General features: G+C 37.1%; 1 protein-coding gene across 2 annotated transcripts in view; it reads left to right on the top strand.

Moving 5' to 3' along the window:
• Nucleotides 1-22,207, top strand: part of Cntln (centlein) — a 265,324-nt gene that overhangs the window by 231,450 nt on the left and 11,667 nt on the right. For both annotated transcript variants that reach the window (XM_028753632.1, XM_028753633.1), the window contains exons 20-24: nucleotides 985-1,082; nucleotides 2,673-2,799; nucleotides 3,698-3,835; nucleotides 4,163-4,348; nucleotides 19,464-19,649. In XM_028753632.1, the coding sequence (XP_028609465.1) occupies nucleotides 985-1,082; nucleotides 2,673-2,799; nucleotides 3,698-3,835; nucleotides 4,163-4,348; nucleotides 19,464-19,649 (735 nt within the window). The remainder of the gene's footprint in view (nucleotides 1-984; nucleotides 1,083-2,672; nucleotides 2,800-3,697; nucleotides 3,836-4,162; nucleotides 4,349-19,463; nucleotides 19,650-22,207) is intronic.

Raw genomic sequence — 22,207 nt, forward strand, 5'->3', positions numbered from 1 at the left:
TCAAGATGAAGTTAACTGTCTTGATACTGTGCTTTCCTGACTCGCAGATGGGATGAACAAGAAATAACTCAAAGTTAATCTGCTTTGGAAATATATTAATTATGTATAAATCCTTAAGTAACAATTGCTACTCTTAGTAAGTTCAAACAATGAGGAATTTAGTGTTAGTAAGATTGTTAGTCACGTAATAGTCTCGAACAGATTATCCTTAAGTATCATTAGCCCACTGTAGTTTATTGTCTATTATTACTTTTGCTGTTCACTTCTGGGTTCCCTCATCCTTAAGATTTATTTGCCAGTCTGGAAGATACAGTGCAGGATTCACACCCGAGTCTGCCAGGTGTTTATCTGGCTGTCACCTGCAGCACCTCAGTACCCTGCATATGGCCTTGGAACTGTCTTCCAGAAAGGTGACACCAGGGCACCAACCTAAAAGCACAAAGGCAGAGGTCCAGGGCTTTGAGGGCCTAGAGTTGAATTCACACAGAGTCATTTCAGCCATGTTCTCTTGGTGAAAGCAAATCACAGCTGAGACCAGATCCTAAGAGTTGGCAAGTGGTTGTTACACTTTCTAGGGGGAACATCAAGTTATCTGTGGTCACATTTGATCCAGTGGAGCTTGTGAGTAAATCTCTCATTCATTTTAAGTGATCTGAGCCATTAAGATTCTTAATCGCACATTTACATTTTACTCAGACAATTCCTATTTCCCATTAAAATATTTGAGTCCTGCACTGTTATTCATGTTCTGTATGGTCTGGCACGCTGTATAATGGTTTCATTATAAATATGTGATCTTATTTGTAAAATATAAAAATAAATAATATACTAAAATACTAGTAAATATAAAATAAATAATATGCTAAAATGATATACTAATATACATTTTAGTCATTGTTAGCATAATTAAAATGTTACTCAAACCAGTGCCTTTGTTTTAAATCTAAAAAAGATGAATTGAAGTATATATTTATTTCAATCCAGAATGCAACTAATGAACTCACTAAACAGTCATCAAATGTGAAGTCTCTGAAACTGGAACTCCTGGCAAAAGATGACCACATAAAGGAGATGCATGAAAAGTAGGCTTTTATACTTCTATCTATTGTGTTTGCTGCCACCTAGTGGTTGTCAGTTCTCACCGTTCCACTCTAAAACAATACCAGCGTTTATCTTTAACAATGGAATTTTACTATTTCAAGATCGTTTTAAGCCAACATAAGATGGAATTTTAAGGAATACTACATATAGCATGATTGATGACAATCTGGTTGGTGCTCTTGATTATAGTGAAATATTTAAACCATTTTCCCTATTTAGAATAGTTTGAGTAAAAATAATGAATATAAGAGTAAACAAAAACCTACAGTTCTAAGACTAAGAGAACATATATGTTAGTATTCGAATAGGGTTAATTCCTAGGTTTATAAAGCTAAGGTCAAACTGAAAGTTTCATTTGCTCATAAAATAGCTAGTGTGTGTGTGTGTGTGTGTGTAATATATATATATATATATATATATATATATATATATATATAATTTTTAAAAGAAGTTTGAATATCCTATGATACTGAGCAAATGTGATTCTCTTTCTTTGTGCCTTATAACTTTTAAAGCTTTTATATGAAAATCTGTTTAGATAGAAGACATCATTGACAAATTTCTCATATGACTACCTGTAGGTACTATTACGAGTGAAATATTAACATATTAATAACTAAAACTTAGACAGAAGATTACTGGCTGAATGTGGTAGCTCGTGAGTATAATTCTAGCATTAGAAAGTCCAAATCAAGAAGATTGCCATGGAGCTAAGGCCTACCTGGGCCTTGTCATTAGTCCCACCCAGCCTGGGCTTCAGTGTGAAACCTGCTCTCCCAAACCCTCCAAATAAAAATCATTCTTTGTTTAGCTGAAAATGTCTTGAAATAACGTATAGACCAAGTGCAGCGTATCACCATCGTTAGTGCTGAGGGGTCTAGAGAAACTGAATCCTGGCTCCTCTGTCTCCGAGCTCTGTGCTTCAACCTAATAGTCTTAATTTATGAAGTTCCTCTGAGGAACAAATGAGTCAGGACTCGAAGAATTTGCAATAGCTGCAGATAACAAGGGTCCAGTCCGTATGAGCTGTTGTCACTCACCATCATAGTGGGGCCATAGTTACAACATCAGGAGCAGATGTCACTGAAGTTAGCATTGTGTATACAGTACTCAGCATTGCAAGGCGAACTGATAGGCGAATTCGGTCTCAACTGAGTGGATAAAAGTTAGTGTACCTCGTTATAGTTTCTTCGCATATTGCAGGATTTTTATATTTTTAAACAAATTACAGTATTGTTTCTTAACATTGTTAGGATTTTTGATAGTCCTAACAGATAAGTATCACTTCAATATACCCAAGCAATGCAAAAATATAATTAAATTTCATAAATTATAATAATCTTTCTCAGTTAATCTTTCTTTTGCTATAATGCAAATATGTAATAATAACAAAGTCACAACCAGATTATGGATTTTACTAAAGTATATGATATTTAGATGCTTATTAAAATGCAATTTGTTTTACTGACATAGTGGCATTAACATCAGCTTTTCAAAACTAATAGTGGGATTGATCATTGGTACAGTATGCCAAGATACTTTCTGCCCCTGTTAAATTCTTCTCCCTTAAGGATGTCTCGAATGGAGAGAGATATAACCATGAAAAGACACCTGATTGAGGACTTGAAATTTCGACAGAAAGTAAATTCAGAAAGTAATGAGAGTTTTAATGAAATGTTGGAAACTCTTGAAAAAAAGGTACTAATGTTTGTGTTCACTGATAAATTATTTTCTACTGTATTTATTTCAGCATAAATATTTAGTATATATTTATACACAGTAATATTGTTATGCCATTTTTCTTTGTTTCAGAATTCAAGACTCCACAATTCCACATATAAAATACATACAGTGTCTGCCTATTTGTATACTACCATGCAGGAAAATGCTTAATTTTCAAAGTATCTAGTACTTATGTTGTATATAACAATGTCCTTATTTATTATTTTGTATTATTTAAACCTACAGTATAAACGGACAGAATAAGACTAGTGTACCAGTGCTGTTTAAATCTTTCAATGCTCTTTATGCAACCCACAAAGCTTTAACTTTTTACAATTTGTATTGGTGTTTTGCCTGTGCGTATGTTTGTGCACCTCATGCATGCCTGGTACCTGTGGAGGTCAGAGGAGGGCTTCAGATCCCCTGGAATTCAAGCTTACAGACGCTTGTGAGTTGCCATGTGGGCACTGGAGATTGGACCTGTGTCCTCTATAAGGGGAACAAGTGCTCATAACCTCCGGGCTGTCTCTCCAGCCCCTCTTTTTTTACTTTCATTTCAGATATAGCTTTAAAATGCTTGCTTAAGTAATTATTTCTCTAGTGGCATTAAGCTTCAAACCGAAAGCAGTTTCTTCTATTATTCTTTGAACTATATAACGAATGTTATTCTATAATGCATATCACTTGTTTTAGTTTGGTTATTAAGAATTGCTACTTTCTTCATAATGTGAATACTACAAGTTAGACTACTTTAATTTGATACAGTTTATGAGACAGTGAATTCAATTAGACTAATCCAGTTTCTGATGATACGATACAGCATACTACTTTAATGCATTTGCTAACAGTAATTACCTTTATATTTTTATTGCAGGTGAAGACATTAACTGAAGAATGTTCCAACAAGAAAATATCAGTTGATTCACTAAAGCAAAGACTTAACGTTGCTGTGAAAGAGAAGTCGCGCTACGAGCAGATGTATCAGAAAACTAAAGAGGAGTTAGAAAAAAAGGTATGCTTCTGAACACCCAGATCTAGATTTGAATGTAGCAATGCCGTTCTCATCTTTAATGCTGTCACCCTTTCTCCCTACATCAATATGAATGACGTAACAACGCCACATGACTATAAAGAATATTGTGTCACTACATGAACTCTAAGACTTTGTTTTGCCTTAATGCATGTGGTGCATTAGCAAAATAAAGAAAAGCAAGCACTGTCTTTACTCAAATGAAAGTAAGTTGTGTGAATAGAATGATGCAATCTGACTTGCGTAAATTCCTTTCCCAATATATGTGTGAAATACTTTTTTCTTTTGTTAATATCAATCTTTTTGCAGGATCTCAAGATGAATCTCCTGATATCAAAACTAAATGACACAGAGACAGCCATGGCTCAGATTGAGACAGCAGCTTCGGAGCAGCTCCAAGGCTTAGCTCTTCAGAGTGAGCAGGTCCTGGAAGGCGCACAGAAGAAACTGGTGTTCGCCAATGAAAAGATCGAAGAGTTCACTGTCTTTGTGAAGGTTGGAACCATTGAAGGTCTATTCACTAGTGCTTTCCTCCCGGCTGAGGCGGTGTCCTCTTTCTGAGCATTTGGGGAGCTGTCAAGGTCCTTGCTTTTAGTTGTTGCTGATGTTACTGCTTAGAGATGATCTCAGGAGAGAGAGAGAAAGAGAGAGAGAGAGAGAGAGAGAGAGAGAGCGCTCAGCTGGCCTGAGATGGTTGATTCTCCTGCCTCTAATTCTCATGAGGAGTGCAGGTTGTTCCTGGCTTTCTTGCTTTACTAATCCACAAAATCTTTCCTCCTACCCTGGGGGTCACAGTGTTCAAATTTTCTCTATAGCAGATTTCATGGTTTGAGTTTTAAGTTATCTGCCCTACTGCTAATATTTTTTCTTAACATTAATTTAGTAATGAAATGGTAGTAGTCAAGTAATCAAGGTAGACTTAAAATGAATTAAGTCACTTCCACTCTGTTTTAAAAATCACCCAAGCAAGGACAAAGATACTCCTATGTTCGGTTAAGCTAATGTACATGGATTCAGTATAGTCGGAGAAGTAGCAAATGACTCAGGAGAACATGAAGGCAGCTGAAATGCCTGCAAATAAATGATGGCTCAGTTGTCTTATCTACATGCCACCTCAACATCAAAGAACCCCAGAAAAAGTTAGGAATTGGTGACACAAAGAACCTCCAGAGCTGTGATCGCTGGAAGAGGGGAAGGTACACTCAGCACTCTCCCCTCCTCTCCAGAAGCAGCGGTCATTGAGAACAGAGAGCCTGTGAAGGCTCTGCCCTGTTTAATCCCCTATAAAGTGCCAATAACTCTATTCAGTAACTTTTATTCTTCGTCATGTAGTTAGTACGAAAATCTATTACTACTAGCTAGGCCATGGTGATTTCCTTAATAGTGGGAACAATATTTTATTAATCTATCTCCAAGCAGGTACCATAGTGCCTTGGAAAGAATAGTACAGTAAAGATTGCTAATTAAATGGAATTTGCATCGAAAATGTGAAGTATTAATGGCAGTCCTATTGACCGTCAATGTTGAGTATCAAATGGTCTGCAGTGAGAAAGAAAACTCCTTCTTTTCCCCACTGCCCCAACCCTATTTCCCCCTGTGCTTCAGTCTTTAGTGAGCATGGTTGTCTCCCTGCAGATGGCATGGAAGACGCCATTCGAGAATGTAGAAACAGGGCTGAATGGGAAGGCTTGAGGCAGTCTTATCGCCTCAGTGGGTGTGCATTTTCCAGCTATAGACTCTTACAAAATATAAATTTAAGTAACTTCCTGTAAAGTTATATTGCCAGTTACTGCCTTCATTTCCATGACTCACCATAATATGAACCGCCAGCATGTACTTCACTAAGTGGACTGGAGAGGTGGCACAGCGGTTAAGATCACTCGCTGCCCTTGCAGAGGACCCAACTTCAGCTCCCAGCACCCACATAGGGCTGCTCACAGCCACCTGTAACTCCAGCTCCTGGGGATCTGACACCTTCTTCTGCCTTCTTTGGACAAGTGCACATATATGACATACACATAGACAGACAAATGCATACACATAAATAAAAGTAAATCTAAAATGTGTTAAACTTTAAAATGTGTAAAATAAGTTATTTTACATTTATGTTATCTTAATGTTCTCGTATCAGCTCAAGTATGACTTTTCTCTCTAGACAGATCAAGAGTTGGGCCATATTTGAAGCCCTCAGAAAATAAGACACTCTGTTGAGTATTTCAGAATGTCTATAGGCATAGGTCTTATTTAAAAGTAATAATATTCTTGGGCTTGTACTTTAATTATGCACTGGCAAATAACTGGGTTTTATCTATATGTTATTTTATTGTACACCCCCCACTATATAGGAGCCCAAAGCATTGTCAGTAATGTGCCAGGGAGATGCCTGGCTTTCTTTCATTAGAAATCATAGATACTTAGGAAGTTTCGCATTTAAAAGCAGCTACAAAATGAATAAAATAAACGTTTGACCTCCCTTAATAATACCTTTTAAATGGTATAAAGTCAAGCCAATAATGCACGCCTAGGAAGATCGTGATTGGTTAAAAAGATTAATTTCAGTGAATGTAATTTGCATTTCCTGACTTAAAATGCCATTTTCTTTCTGCTTACTGAAGTCCCACCATTTAATTTATAATGAAAAATCTCTTTGGATATTGTTGCTACTTGAGCCATGTAGGACCATTTTTATTATGACTTTGTTTTCCTGTTTTTTTTTTTTCAGCTTTGAGTTTTCTTTGCTGTGCTTTTAGACAGGATTTAAACTATGAATGAGACACATGAGTTTTATTATTTTCCAATCATTATTTTATAAAATATACTTTGAATATGGTCTTTTCAAAGGAAAAATGGTAAATGAAAACCAGAAATTGTACAATAGGAAAACTAATTTCATAACTACATAATTTGATTTTTATCCACTTAGTGTAGTTTTGTGACCATGATAAAATAATTTGTATATTTCTCCACAGAAAATAGGTTAGCAAAAATTAACCTAAAAAGCGTATTTTTTACTTATATGCCTGAGTCTCTAAACTCTAGTTATTCAAAGGTGACATATTGATCCTTAAAGGTGATGTGCTGGTCCTTTAAACTAACCAACAATTATATAAAAGTATAAGTAATAAATAAATAAATAAATAAATATAAAATTGTTACAATTTCATGGAATTTTAATTTGAATAACATTTTAAATGGTATAATAAAAATGAGGTACATTGGCACTTGACTTTAATCCCAGCTCTCAAGAGGTATAAGCAGGGAGATCTCAGCGAATATGAAGTTAACCTGGTCTACGGAGAAAGTTCCAGGCCAGGCTGGGCTACATGGTGAGAATCTGTCTTATGAGAATGTGTGAAATAGGTATGTTTAGTATTCTTTTGGAATTTTTACACTTGATTTTAAACATTTAACATTTAGATTACCAACTTCAGAATCATTTGATTCTCTTGTATTTAAACAAAATATATAATATTGGCCCTGAATCTAGTGAATCATGATTCTGGTTCAGCAGGACCTCAGATCTGCACTTGACAAGTTAACTAAATGAGTAGATAAAAGCTTTAGGTGGGGGCTAGAGAGATGGCTCCATGGTTACGAGCTCTAGCTCTTTGGCAGAGTACTCAAGCTCAATTCCAAGTACCCACAAAGAGGCTCAAAACTATGTGTAAACCCAGTGTCAGGGCATCTGAAACCATCTTCTGGCTTCCAAGGGCACCAGGCACACGTATGGTACCCAGACATGCATGCAGGAAATTATAGAAACATTGCATTGTTTCTTTAACAATTAAATCTATATGACAAAAACGTATCCATTTGGCATTTAAAAGTTAAAAATTCCCAGTTCCGGTGGTGATTTGACATTTGTTGTAATTGTGTTTTCTGCTGATGTGTGTTTGACACTAATATCATGCCTCTTTTTAAGTTTTCTTAATCAAAGGCTACCAGCAGCCAAATGCAGAAATATTGGTCAAGACTGAGAGGTTGGGTCTTAGTAACGGGGAGTCAGCCACTTCTGTTCTTTACTTGAGTGACCTGGGGCTGGGCAGCGATGCTCAGGGACCACTCACCCAGGTAATGTAGCATCTGCAGGTTCTGGGGCCCTGCTGTGTTAGCTGTGTCACATCTAGGCTTCTTCCCTTTTGTAACTGAATAGCATCCTGCCTTTTAAAAATACTCTTTCTCACTCTTCTCCAGCCCTTACACTTTCTCAAGTTCTACTTCTTCCTTTTACCCACTTCCAGAGTTAACTTAGGGCCTTCCATATGAATCTCTCCTTTAACCTTGTAGCCAAGAGGACAGAGTTCAACTCTGCTCCATACTAGCTTTGGGATCTCAGGTAACTGATTTATCCTCTGCCTCAGTTTCCCTCCTCATTAGACGAGTATGCTAATAGAGCATACCTGGGGTTAGGGTTTGAGTAAGTCTTCATAGCTAAAAGTTTAGAATGGCACCTGGCAAACCAGAACTGCTCTGAAAGTATCAACTGTTATTGATTCAAATGGCAAGTAAGAGGATAGTTATCTCCTGCTCAGTTATTTGTATACAATTAAAGTGCACTTGTACATTTTTTCACTGTTTCACGTATACTATATAGCCAACTTTAAGGAACATTGTCAATAATTTCCTTATAGTACCATCAGCCAAGAGGGTCATTCCATTCTTGAGGAATTGATCAGACAGATAGACAGATACATACATGCACACACACATATGCACATGGTACCAGAATTAGAGCTACTTTTCAGATTAAAAATGTAAATACAAGATCTGTCCATGACTATATATAGTTCTTACATGGATCATAATAATCACAATGTATTCTTCATAGAACTTGTTAGATATCATGTACGCTAAACTACTTAATAAATATTATCAGTAGTTTTAATAGTACTAATGTTTGCTTTGGTCCTGTTGTGGAATCTGTGTTCCCTTTAGTCTTCTCATTTATTTGTAGGGCAGAAGCAGATTATGGAAGAGGTGGAAGGGCCATCTGCTCTAGATCTAGTCTTGAATATGGAATTTGGCCCTGGGGTGAAATCAAGTGCTTTGAGCATCTGGGCTGGATATATGTGGCAGAGCTGAGGCTTTGAATTCTCCTAGTAACTGGAGAAAACACACTGGGGAAATTTCTAGAAGTATTTGCTCAATTTGAGTCAGCCCTGATATATATATATGTTTGTTAATGTGCTTGTATGTGAGAGTCATAGGCCAGGCACCATTATCTCAAAATGTTTTGTTGTTTTTCTTAACTAAAAAATATACAACAGTACTTAGCTGGGACATGTGCATGGTTTCCTTATCAATATATGTTTTTGTTTGGCAAGATTTAGTTTGATTTTTGGGGTATGTGCACTTCTTTCTTCTGTAGTGTAGGCATTTGTTGAACATTCCAATTTTGTGTCTACATTTGCATGGTTAATATTTAAGCACTGAACTAGTTTTTTAATTAGGAGTTTTAAACACTTCTATAAAATAATCACCTTGAATTCATACTTAATCTTTGTCTCACTAAAGGAAAATTAGAGCTTTTAAAAGGAAATAGTTTTAATAAGAATATATTAACTGGTGAACTTTAAACTATATAAACTATATCTCAGTAAACCTGTTTAAATGCTGTTAAGAGAGAGGCACACTTCTGAATTACTTGTCAACCCAGCATTACCTTGGGATTCTCCTAACAAAAAGGGCCATTGCTTGACCCAGAACCACGAATTCAAGCCTCTTCAGTATTTTTCGAAATGCTGTTAAAATACATTATTTCTTCACAAAACCATGATAAGGATGATGATGTCAGAGTTTTTAAATGAAACTCAAGAACATATGGTTTAGCTAATATATTCAAGGCTCCCAGATAAGACTAGAAAACCTTAAGAAAACAAAGCTGGAAAACTAGATCTAATAAGAGTGCAACCTTCTGGTTTCCTGTTTACTGACTGCTGCTGCTGCCGGTCATAGTAAATGATCATAACTGAAAACCGAGTAGCTGTGTGTTGACATGTCCGTTCAAGAAAGCATCTTTATTTTGAAAATGTCCTCTGATATTGGGACAATTGGAGATCATCATAAAGGACATGGGTGTTATTTCATATATGGGTAATTTGCAAAGTATGTGATCCCTCTTTCTGTCTCTAATAATATGCTAAGCAATGCTAAAAGGAGATATGGAAACACAAAAGGAAATCGACCAGACCATTACTTTCCAATAGTATGCTTAATCTATAGTATATTCATATGCTAGCAATTCAAAATAGGAAGTATACTTTCTTTTGAAATCCATCTACAACATTCACAAAGACTATTTTATATTCTTAACAAATTCATAAAGACAGAAGTTATTTTCACTATCTGTCATGAGTATAATATAATTATGCTTTAACAAAATAGCTATCAAAATGTATCTACTTAAAAAATTTTCAAACTCTGTATGATTTTGGACTAAGGTAGACGTAACAAGAATAATTTGAGTTCCTAAGATAGTTTCAAATGGAAGAGTGAGAGTATTTAAATTAACTTTCAGCGTAAGATGCTAGAAAAAGAAGTCAACAGAAATGGAATTAGAGAGTTACATCACTTTCCTTGTGGCTTCAACAAAATACCCGACAGAAGCAACTTAGTGGGAGGGAGGAGGATTTGCTTTGACTTACAGGTTGTGAGTTGTCCCATTTAAGTGTCCTGAGGTACTTCTGTACTGGATTCCATAGTAGTTGTACAAGTTTACATTCCTGCATTTCCCCATATCCTACTGACATTTGATGAAAGCCATTTTGACTGGAAAATCAAAGAAATTTTAATTTGCATTTCCCTGATAGCTAAGGATATTGGACAATTTTCCATGTATTTATCTTGGTAATTTATATGTGTTTTTGGAACTGTATATTTGGTTCATTAGCTCAGTCGCTGATTGGATAATTAGGTGTGTGTGTGTATGTGTGTGTGTGTGTGTGTGTGTGAGAGAGAGAGAGAGAGAGAGAGAGAGAGAGAGAGAGAGAGAATATGTGAGTGTGTGTGTGCTGTTGTTGTGGTTGTTGTTGAGTTTCTTTTGTTTCCTTATCTGTAACTGTAAGGACAAATGTTTATATACTGATATTAGGGAATAGACTGGTTTAGTAAATATGTAATTATAGATTCTCCTCCCATAAACATGAATTCACCAGCTCTGAGGATCAAGCCAGGTTTCCAGTACCAGACATGTTTTATTTCCTGTTGAGAGGGTCTTAAGTCTAAGTAGAGAGCTGGTGGTTACCACCAAGCTATGTGTGCCATTCCTGTACTCACAAGATTATTATGCTATGCTAATTGTTGAAGTGGTTCACAGGCATCAAAGCTGGGTAGAAGAACTCTTAGTTGCCTCATTCCTTTGGAAGCTTCATGGTTCCTGTCTTTGTTAGGGTTTCTATTGCTTTAAAGAGACTCCATGACCATGCATTTCTTATAAAGGAATGCATTTAATTGGGCATGACTTACAGCTCAGATATTTAGTTCATTATAGTCATGATAGCAAGCATGATGGCGTGCAGACAGACATATGCTGAAAAAGGAGCTGAGAGTTCTACATCTGGATCCGTAGGCAGCATGAAGAGACAGACAGCAAGCCACTAGACCTGGTTGAGCTTCTTAAACCTCATAGCCCACCCCCACTGACACACTTGCTCTAACAAGCCCACACCTACTCAGGCAAGGCCACACCTCTAATAATGCCACACCTTGGGAGTCTATGGGGGCTATTTTCCTTCAGATCACCACAGCACCTTCTGGTATCATGCAAACTTGTCCTCAAGGAGAGGATATTTAGGTCAGTTACAATTCAGGGGTCCCTGGGCTCTGTTTCTAAAGTTCATGGTATCTTCAGGGGCTTACTTTTTACCTCTGGGGGGATAACCCAGGGCAACAGCAATGAGCTGTATGCTTTGGAAATCTCTTGGGCAGCTCTGGACAACAACTCAAAGAGGTATTATGTCTGGTATTGGAAGTTTTTGTTAGGTAGTCTGGCTCTTGAAGGAAACAATGTCAGTGTGTGTGTGTGTGTGTGTGTGTGTGTGTGTGTGTGTATGTGTGTGTGTGTGTGTGTACTATTTATAACCTCACCAATTTATAAAAATGGCCTATAGGCAGGCTGACTTAAGGACCCTATAGTGATCTGCCCAAACACAGTAAAGTCAGGATCTTTATCTGTGTAGAAAACATTGCCAGTAAGTTCACTGATCCAAGTGGGTACAACTTGAGGTATTGCCTGATTATGGAGCCAGTGCAACCTTACTTGAACACAAAATTTGTCCTCAACAACATTTGACCAGAGAGTACAACATTGTTCTTTCAAATCAGGAGCCAATTCTATATTGAAAGTCTAACCCTATACTGAAAGCTCAATTGAAAGTCTAATCATTGGAATTATACAACCAAGGAACATGGCCTGTAGCTAGATATTAACAACAATTGGTATCTAGCTAGTAACCATGTCTGAATGCAAAGCCCATCCAGGAGCCTCCTTGATCTCAAAGAATATGTAATACCCTTGCCAAACTAAGGGATCCTGAAAGCAAGCACACTACACACTGATGCCACTGGCTAGCCCATCCAAACTCAAAAGTTGGATTAACTGGTGAGTGCTTGGCCTTGTAAAAAGCAAATCAAGATGTAGCTTCTTTCTAAACCATGAAAACACTCATGCAAAAGGGAAACGTGATGCAGTCAGATGAGCTAATGAAGGCCCATCTGACCTAATGAAAGAGAAACCTGCCAACCAAGGAACCATTAGATAAGTGAGTGAAGTACAAGGAAACGTGGCAGGGGATAGGTGGAATTGAGAAACAACAGGAAGAAAGTGTGCAGCTTGTCAAGGAAACAGAAACCACAGAAAAGGAATGCTACAGCAGCAACAATGTTCTCAGAAAATGTAAATATTGAAGAAAATTGTAAAAGCAACTCGTGTTACTTATATTCTTTTCAAGATATGATTTTAAGTTTAAAAATTGTATAAAACTGATGCTAATATTTCTTTGTGAGCTGTGTTTATAAAGACGAAAGATGTAAGGACTGGTAAATGGCTCAGGGTCTAAGAGTACTTGTTCTATAAGCATGAGGTCCTCAGGTACAGTCTCTAGTAAATAGTGGGGCATGGCCATGCATTGAGGGCCAGAGACAGGCAGATCCCATAGCTCACTGTAGAGAACATATGAGAAACAGTAAGCTTCTGATCCAGCGGAAGGCAGGGAGTGGTTCATGGCAATAGGACAGGTAGTAATACAGACATCGAGAGTCATGTTCCTGCCTCTGCATGGATACACACAGACACATCCCTTACACTTGTGCACATACCTCACAGGACACACATATTGGGGTGTGCATGTGTGTGTGTGTCTGTGTGTGTCTGTGTGTGTCTGTGTGTATTATGCTAAGAGAAATGAAGCTATTATCAATTAGAGACATTCATTTCTATGGAGAAAAGTAATTATAGAGATAATACAAGACTGAGCTAAAATTTCCAATAAAAGATTCAGTAGGATATTCTATTAAAAAGTCTCTTGAAGTCAAGGATAGGTCATTTAAAATTACACAGAAGAACAAAGTTTTTTTTTTTTTAATGAAAAAGAAAAAACCCACAAGACTTCTGAGATATCATCAAACTAAATATATGTATGATATGAATTTTAGAAAGCAGAAAGATAAAAGAACAGAAAGACTATTTAAAGAAATAATATGAGAAAATGTCTCAAATTTGGAGGCAAGGAGAGAGGTATACAGATTCATAGCTACAAAGATTACTGCCCCCCCCCCAAAAAAGGACTGAACACAAAATGTCTGTATAAGGGTATATGTAAATTGCTAAATACCATATGTAAGGAAAATATTGAAAAGGAAAAAAAATATGACTCACCGTATGCAAGAACCCCCTATGAGAGGGAGCACACCTGTAAGACTACCAAAGGACTGCTCACAGAAGCCTGGAAGATTAACAGAATATGGGATATCCTCAAAACAGTGAAAGTAAAATCTGCCAGCCAAGAATACTATCGTGAAAAACACAGTCCTTCAGAATGAGAGAGGGAATAAAATTATTCCCGCAAACTGGCATGGAGGGCGGGTGCCTTATTAGGGATGCTGCCCGTGGTTCCTTGAGAAAACTCTACAGACTCTAGTATTTAATCAACTATAATTTACAAATTAAAGTATGCAGAAGCTAAATGACAAAAGTTTGATGTTGGATAGACAATATAAAATTGTTGATAAATCATAATATCCAATCTCTACATGTGAGAAATGTCATTAATATGTGATCATTATCACAATGCTGTTAACAGCTGGAAAATGGAAAGTACAATTACAAGATATTTTATGAAAGCCGTAAGATATTGACCAAAATATAGGAATTCATTGATAAAGACCTCAAAGTATATGAAACAACAACAACAACAACAACAAACTTACCAAAGGAAGACACCAAGAATGGAAGAAACAATAAAGAAATAGCAGAACAAGTGGTCACAAAACAATTAACAAAACAGTAAACATGGTACCTGACAATGTTTATTTTAAGTGTAAATAGATTAAACTCACTGATCAGAAGATGCCTGGGGACTGAATAGATTTCCCTTCCTTCCATTGATTTTTCTTTTGAAAGTGTGATCTAGTAATCATAAAGAAGACTAAATTTATCTGTAATGGCACACCTAACTGAAAGTAAAGAGATAGAAAAAAATATTCCATACAAGAGAACATAAGTGGCTGAATTTATAACAAGATAGACTTTAGTTAATAAACACACAAAAAAGAAAATGACGAAAACAGTAAAATATTTGTTTACCAAATATTAGTGCACCTAAATATATAGAGCAAATACTCTGAGCATCATAGGAAGTAAATGAAAGAAGAATGGTGCTCCCTTGACAGTACTGTCCCCCCGTACAGAGAGGGCATGAACAGCAGAACTGAGTGACACCAGAGACCACATTGTCCTCTCAGACATGTACAAAACATTCTTCAGAACAGGAAAATGTGGGACCACAAAAGATAGTCTTAAAGATTCAAAGATTGAAGTCATACAAAGCATCTTTTCTAACACTATTTGTGTAAAAATACAAATCAGTAATGGAAGGAAAATTCATGAGAATGTGGAAGTTAAGCAGTTTGATCCCAAAAAGCTAAAAGGACTGATTATAAATGAGAGAAATAAAGAAATAAGGAGATAAATGAAGGTGGAAACAAAATTTATAAAGTGTATGTTGTGCAGAAAATGTGGGTTTGAGTAGAAAGATTACAGCTGTCAACAAAGGGGCCTCAAGTGCACAGTCTCTTAAAGAACCAGGGAAAAAGTAATTGAGCCCAAAGTTAATTGAAGGAAGGGACTAGTAAGCATTAGGAAAGAAATAATTCAGATAAAAGGAATTGAAAACAAAACAAAGATCAGTGAAACTAAGCTAATTTTTTAAAATATAAGATTGACAAATCTTTAGTCAGCTAGACTAATAAGGAAATCAAAATAGAAAGAATTTATAATTCTAACTACAGAAATATGGCTGATCAACAAAAAGTGATCCAGACCAGATAATACTCTGGACAATTACATGTTAAGAAGTTAGATAAGCTAATGGATGAATATTCCTGAAAACCAACTACCTACTAAGACTGAAGCATGAAGAAATACAAAATCCAAATGAATAACAAGTAAGGCAATTGAATCAGTAATCACAAACCTCCCAACAGACAGAATTCCAGTGCCATATGGCTTCCCCAGTGCTTGGAACAACATTAAAAAAAATTAATGCCAGTTCTTGAACTCTTCCAAAAAAATTAGAGGACTGAACACTTCCAAACTTTATTTACAAGGTCAGTATTACTCTAAAGGCAAAGTTAGATGAGGTCATGGAAAAAGAAGAAAATTACATTCCATTATCACTCAAACACAGATGCAAACATTTTCAACAGAATACTAGCTAGCCACATTAAAAATCTTATACACAATGTTGAAATGGTATTTGGTCTGTGGATGTTTCAAATATGCAAATAAATACATATGAGATGCTAAATTAGCAGGATAAAACAGTCATATTTTCACCCAGCAGATATAAAAAAAGAATTTCACAAAATTTCACATTTTATGTTTAAAAACAAAATATTAGATACAGAGTGAGTAGACCTCAGTACAACACACAGTACATCATACTCAATAGTAAAACTCATTTTCCATTTTCTGTAAAATCAGGACCAACGTAAAAATGCTTAAAGAAATTAAGGTTACAGAAGTCATGAGGGAGAAAGTATAGTTATCTCTGTTTGAAGATTGCACAGTTGTAGACTTAAAAAATCCCTAAGACTATACCTCAAAATTAATGAGCTCAGTAGTGTTCTGCCTCTCTACACTAATAGCACACCCTCTGAAACAGAAATGACAGGAATGGTCACTTACAATAACAGCAAAACCATAAGAGAAAAACTAGGAGTAAAATTTAATCAAGAAAATAAAATTATGTTAATTTTTGCAATTGATGAAATACATTGAGGAAAATATAAATGGAAAAATAGACTATGCTCATGGGTTAGAATAATTAATACTGTTAAAATGTCTTAGTATCCAAGTGTGTGTATGTGTGTGTATGCGTGTGTGTGCGTGTATGTATATATTTATCCACTACAACTGCTGTTAATAATCCCATTATATTTAACATACATAGTAAAGAATTTTATAAAACAATAAAAGATATTGACTAAACAAAGCAATGTTGAACAAGAAGAATTAAGCCAGAAATATTATACTTTGTGATTTGAAACTGTATTGAAAAGTTATCATACTCAAACCTTCATGATTTTGACATAATAGAAAGAAATATAAGTCAACAGAACAGAGCAGAGCATAAATTAATCTATGGATATATCACTAACTAGTAAGTGGCAGATACAAAGAGCCGATGACAGTGAATGTAATGTTTGTTTGGTTTTTTTGATAAATGGTACTGGGAAAACTGACTGACTAGGGATTGACCAAGAAAGGACATGAATGCAGTTTTTCAAATAATGATATATTCTTGTTGCTATGACAGTATACTGGACAAGAAGCAACTTAAGAGAGAAGATTTTGTTTGGGCTCATAATGTAGAGTTGATTCTATCATAGTGGTAAGGATTGGCTATGACACTACTTCACAGCTCTGATGACAGGTAGGAAGCCGCCAGCTTACATCTCCAAAGATCAAGGACCAAAGAGACAAGAGGACTAGAGCCAGGTTGTAAACCTCAAATCCAACACCGAGTGGACTGCTTCTACCAACTAGACTGTACCTCCTAAAGATTCTGCAGCATCCTAAACACACTAGCTGGCAACCAAGTGTTCAAATTTTACATGAGCCTGTGAGGGTTGAATCCAAACCACAACAGATGGAAATTCCATCTACTTAGACCTAGGTGTAGGTTAGCCAAAAAAGTTCTCATTTAGTAAAAACTCATAAAAGTATGTAATCATGGCATGCGGTAATACACTGTGTAGAAATTTGATCTCAAAAGTATCAAAAGAATTCATCGTTAATGATATACATGGCAGTATAATTAGGGGCCACCTGAGCAGATGCCTGCCATCTTCTTTAAAATGCCTCAAGAATGTAAGATACATCAATGGATAAATATGTACATGACAAATCAAATATAGAAAACTGATTATAATATATAGGTTAGAGGTACATGTGCCCTAAACATTTTTCAACCTTTCTGTATGTTTAACATTTGTATAACTGAATATGTGTTATTCCAGAACTGAATGTGCGTTATTCTCAAGTACCCTCCTCCAGAGTCTCCTGCAGAAAGATCACCTGAGTCCTTTCTGATTTGAGTCACATCAAAAAGAAAATCTCCACTGTAAAAGATAGAAAAGGAACACATATTAAAGACTCACAATTCAACTACAGAGCTAGCTAGTTTAGATTTTTATCAACTTGGGTCATCTAGGAAGAAGGAATCTAGATTTTTTTTTTTGGTTTTTCAAGACAGGGTTTCTCTATGTAGCCCTGGCCATCCTGAAACTCACTCTGTAGACCAGGCTGGCCTCAAACTCAGAAATCTGTCTGCCTCTTCCTCCCAAATGCTGGGATTAAAGGCGTGAGCCACCACCTCCCGGCAGGCAGGAATCTAGATTTTAAAAGAAAGAAAAAGCCCACATCAGCTTGATCTGTTAGCAAGTCTATGAGGCCTTTTCTTGATGGAGAATTGATATGGGAGGACCCAGCCCACTTTGGGTGGTCCCATCCATAAGCAAATGGGCCTGGGTTGTATAAGAAAGCAAGATAAGGGAACCATGAGCACCTGCCAGTAAGTATTGTTCCTCTGTGGCTTCTGCTTCCCTTCCTGCCTCCAAGTTCCTGCCTTTAGTTCCTGCCTGGATTTTGACCTTTTTCCCCCAACTTGTTTGTGGTCATTTATTTATCACATAGATACAATAGATACCTAACCAGGACAACTACATTAAACTTTTTTCCCCATGAAACAGTATAGTTAAAAGAAGAATAAAATATAAAAAAATAACATATTCAATAGGCAAGTATATTTTCAGTAGCATAATGTGATTTACTAAAATATAATTTAAAATGCCAGTAAAGATACAGGTATGTCAAGGCTGATTCTCCACTTGATCTGTAATAATAGAAGTAAGAATTTGGAACTTCAAAATAGTTATAAGGCAAATTGTATGAAAGTATCCGATTGGTGTTTGCTCATACAGTAGAGAAACAGATATTTCACTCTGTCTGTTTGGATTTTGGTGTGTATCGGGGAGGAAGAGTAAAGAGAGAATCAAGTACCAGTTAACAACACGACAGCAACCTCTTTGTTGTGGTAATTTTACTTTTTGCTTTGTATCAGAGAGCTGCTGAGGATGATTATTTATTGAAGCCTTTGAACTAGCAAAGCGTTGAAACAGCCCAACACCTGGCCAGCCTGGCTTGGGCTCCCAAAGCCTTGTAACACAGAACTCTGGCCATGCAGAGTCAAATGTGCTTTTCTTATTTGCCTGTAAAAGTGACATACACTAGTTCTTCTTGATTTCTCAAAGTGAAAACATAAATACTTCTGTGACATCATTTCAGCTTTCCTGTATGCTTTCAGCCCCTCCCACCTTATGAGCATGAGTCAGTCACACCGGCACTGTACTTGGTCATGTCTAGTTGTTCCCAGCATCTCTAATTTAGATTTCATAAAATATTGCAGAAGCAACGTTTTCAGTGACCATCTTTCATCAGCATATGTAACAGTTAAGCCTACTATGCAATAGCTTATTACAATTAACAAGCAAACCGTGTGTTTACAGATAGATAGACCTGTCCCATCGGCTCCACTGTGCTTCATCATGATTGTAAGTAGCTTGCCTGCTACAAGCTTGACCAACCAAGATACCAGCAAGCTTCTCTAAAACTGAGTTTAGAGAGCTTTGGTTAATAAAGAAAGGTCGTTAAGAGATGATTTAAGAGAGCTTTTATCACATAATGACAATAGGTAGATAGCAACCAAAATAAATAAAATCAGGGTAACCTTAATAAAAATGATTTACTAGTGAATTCACATTTTTATGTTTTGGCCATTTTGTCTTCATTATGACTTCCATATGAGCCCTTGTTCTCGTCAATATGTTATAGGCTTTGGTCAATGAGTTACAAAGTGAAGTCCATAGGACAAGACACCAAATCAGAGAGCTTAAGAAGATGCAGAAAAGCAGACATGCTTGTAAAACCTCAACCCACAAAGCCCAGACCTTGGCAGCTTCCATTCTGAACATCTCACGGTCAGACCTGGAGGAAATACTGCACACAGAAGATGAAATGGTAAGATCACTTGAATATTCATTAATAAAGGGCTGGCTGCATTTTTACTTAAACATACTTTTTTGTTTTATAATTCTTAGATTTCACTTTATGAGGATTTTGTTGAGTTGTCAAAGAAAGATACATATAGTATAACCAACTCAATGCCTTTAGAGAAATTCAATATGTAATACAGACATGAGTCAAGTATGGAACAGGAAAGGATAGCAGACATAATAAGCAATTAGAAAGATTCATGATGCCTGTTACTCATGTTAGTTTTCCCTTCCTGTCTCCCCCATTCTCTTTAGCTAGTCATAGTGTATATCTTGTAAGCCAGGGTTTTTATCATTGGTGTGTGTGTGTGTGTGCGCGCGCATGGGGTGGGGAGAGGGAGAAAGGCAGGAAGAGAGCAGGAGAGGAAGAGAAGAGAGGGAAGGAGAGGCTGAGAGAAGAAGGAAGCGAGGGAGGGAGAGGGAGAGGAAGGGAGTGAGCAGAGATGGTGGAGAGGCAGGGAGAGGCAGGGAGAAGGGAGATTTTTTTTTTGTGTGTTTGAAACAAGATCCTTGCTATGTTATCCAGGCTGTTCTCAAATTACTAGACTCAGGTAATCCTCCTGCTTCGGCCCCTTTACCCATTCAGACTACAGGTCTGTACTACCATACCCAACAGTAACCACAATTTTTTGGTTAATTTATTTTATGAATATAAGTGGTCTTTCTTCATGTATTTGTTTGTACCACATGCATGCCTGGTGTCAGAAGAGGGGAGTGAAACCCCTGGAGCTGGAGTTACAGATAATGTTGGTGCTTGGAACCAACCCTGTGTCCTGTGAGGAAGCACCAAGCACTAACTACCTAGCTAGCTCCAACCCTGTGTCCTCTGAGAGAACACGGAGCACTAACTGCCTAGCTAGCCCACACACTCTGGTCATCACGATTCTTAATTCACCAGTCCTATGCACACAGTACACTCAAGACACCATTGATTTGATACAAATCTTTTGTGTGGGGTTTTTTTTTTCTAACAAATTTGCTTTTCTGGCTGAAATGATTATTTTGATAGTTCTACCTTTTAAAAATACTTACTGTTTTAAATTGGATAAGTTACTCCTGTTTGGGTGGATTATATTTCTATGTGTCGGCCCTGGGGGGAAGGATCCTGTCTCATCTATGCACAGTATTCATTAACTGTGTGAGGGATACTTGTCTTCAGTTATTTATTGTTTGGAAAGATTTAAGACAGGATGATACCGAGGTCATCACAATAAATATTTGCTCAATGATGAATAAAGCACTAGACTTAAGGTTTTGTACGAGACCATCCTCTGTGCAATGCTACAGTCCTGAGTGTCTATGAGATTTTCGGCTGTAAGAAGATCTATAATATAAAGATATTTAAACTGCCAAGAATTTTTTGGAAAAGATCCAAAGGAATTCTGCGGAGATCATTTTCATCCTGTGTGTGAATGGGAAAATGAGTCATTAGTTTCCCTATTTCCACGTCTCAGCATTTGTGCGATAGCATCTGTGACTGGACATGGAAGTAAAAAATAATATTATCACATATAGGATCAAATAGTGTGCAGGGGGCCAGGCGGTGGTGGCGCACACCTTTAATCCCAGCACTTGGGAGGCAGAGGCAGGCGGATTTCTGAGTTCGAGAGTTCGAGGCTAGCCTGGTCTAGAGAGTGAGTTCCAGGACAGCCAGGGCTACACAGAGAAACCCTGTCTCGAAAAAACAGACAAACAAACAAACAAACAAACAAAAACAAACAAAAAAAATAGTGTGCAAGGAAGACAGCAGTGCCTAAGCGAGGGCCTCACCTGTTCTTGGTACAGTCACCTAATCAGAGCTTTGTGTTGATGGCGTGCCTGTGTGTGTGTGTGTGTGTGTGTGTGTGTGTGTGTGTGTGTGTGTGTGCCTGTGCACTTAACACACACAAATGCAGGCACATGATTTTCATTGTTTGGTGTTAAGAGGATATTCTCTGGCCTGTAAATTAGAAAGATCACATCACTTGAATAGGGGAATTAGACAAACTGTCTCCTTTAAGTATATTACCTTAGAAAAGGTTCCTCATAGTTCTAGTTCCAAAAACTCCAAAAGCAGCACCCGTGCTCTGAGCTGACGCACCTGATACCTGATACCGGAGACCTCTGCCTCAGCCTCACACTGCCCCCCAAGTCTGCACACCCTCCTGGAAATAAAAAGAACTTGAGCACACACACTCTGAACAGAATCAGGGCACCTTGATATATTCACTGTGCTTAATTACAGACCAGAGTTTATTTAGAATGAGCTATACATCTTATAGAGATTAGGGGGTGGAGCGTTTTGCCTGAATTATGTTCTTCAAACTATATCCAGCTGCAGTAAATTCATGTTGAAGGATGAGAGTCTGTGTGGAGTGCCTAGTGTGAAGACTGACATGTAGTAAATTTCAATGACTGTTAGTTTCTCAAATGCTTCTACTCTTTTACATGTGGTGATTCTGTGTGTGTGAACATGCGCACAATGCAGGAGATTGAGGAGAGAGAGAGAGAGAGAGAGAGAGAGAGAGAGAGAGAGAGAGAGAG

Source organism: Grammomys surdaster, unplaced genomic scaffold, assembly GCF_004785775.1.
Source record: "Grammomys surdaster isolate TR1022 unplaced genomic scaffold, NIH_TR_1.0 125951, whole genome shotgun sequence".
Classification (NCBI taxonomy): domain Eukaryota; kingdom Metazoa; phylum Chordata; class Mammalia; order Rodentia; family Muridae; genus Grammomys; species Grammomys surdaster.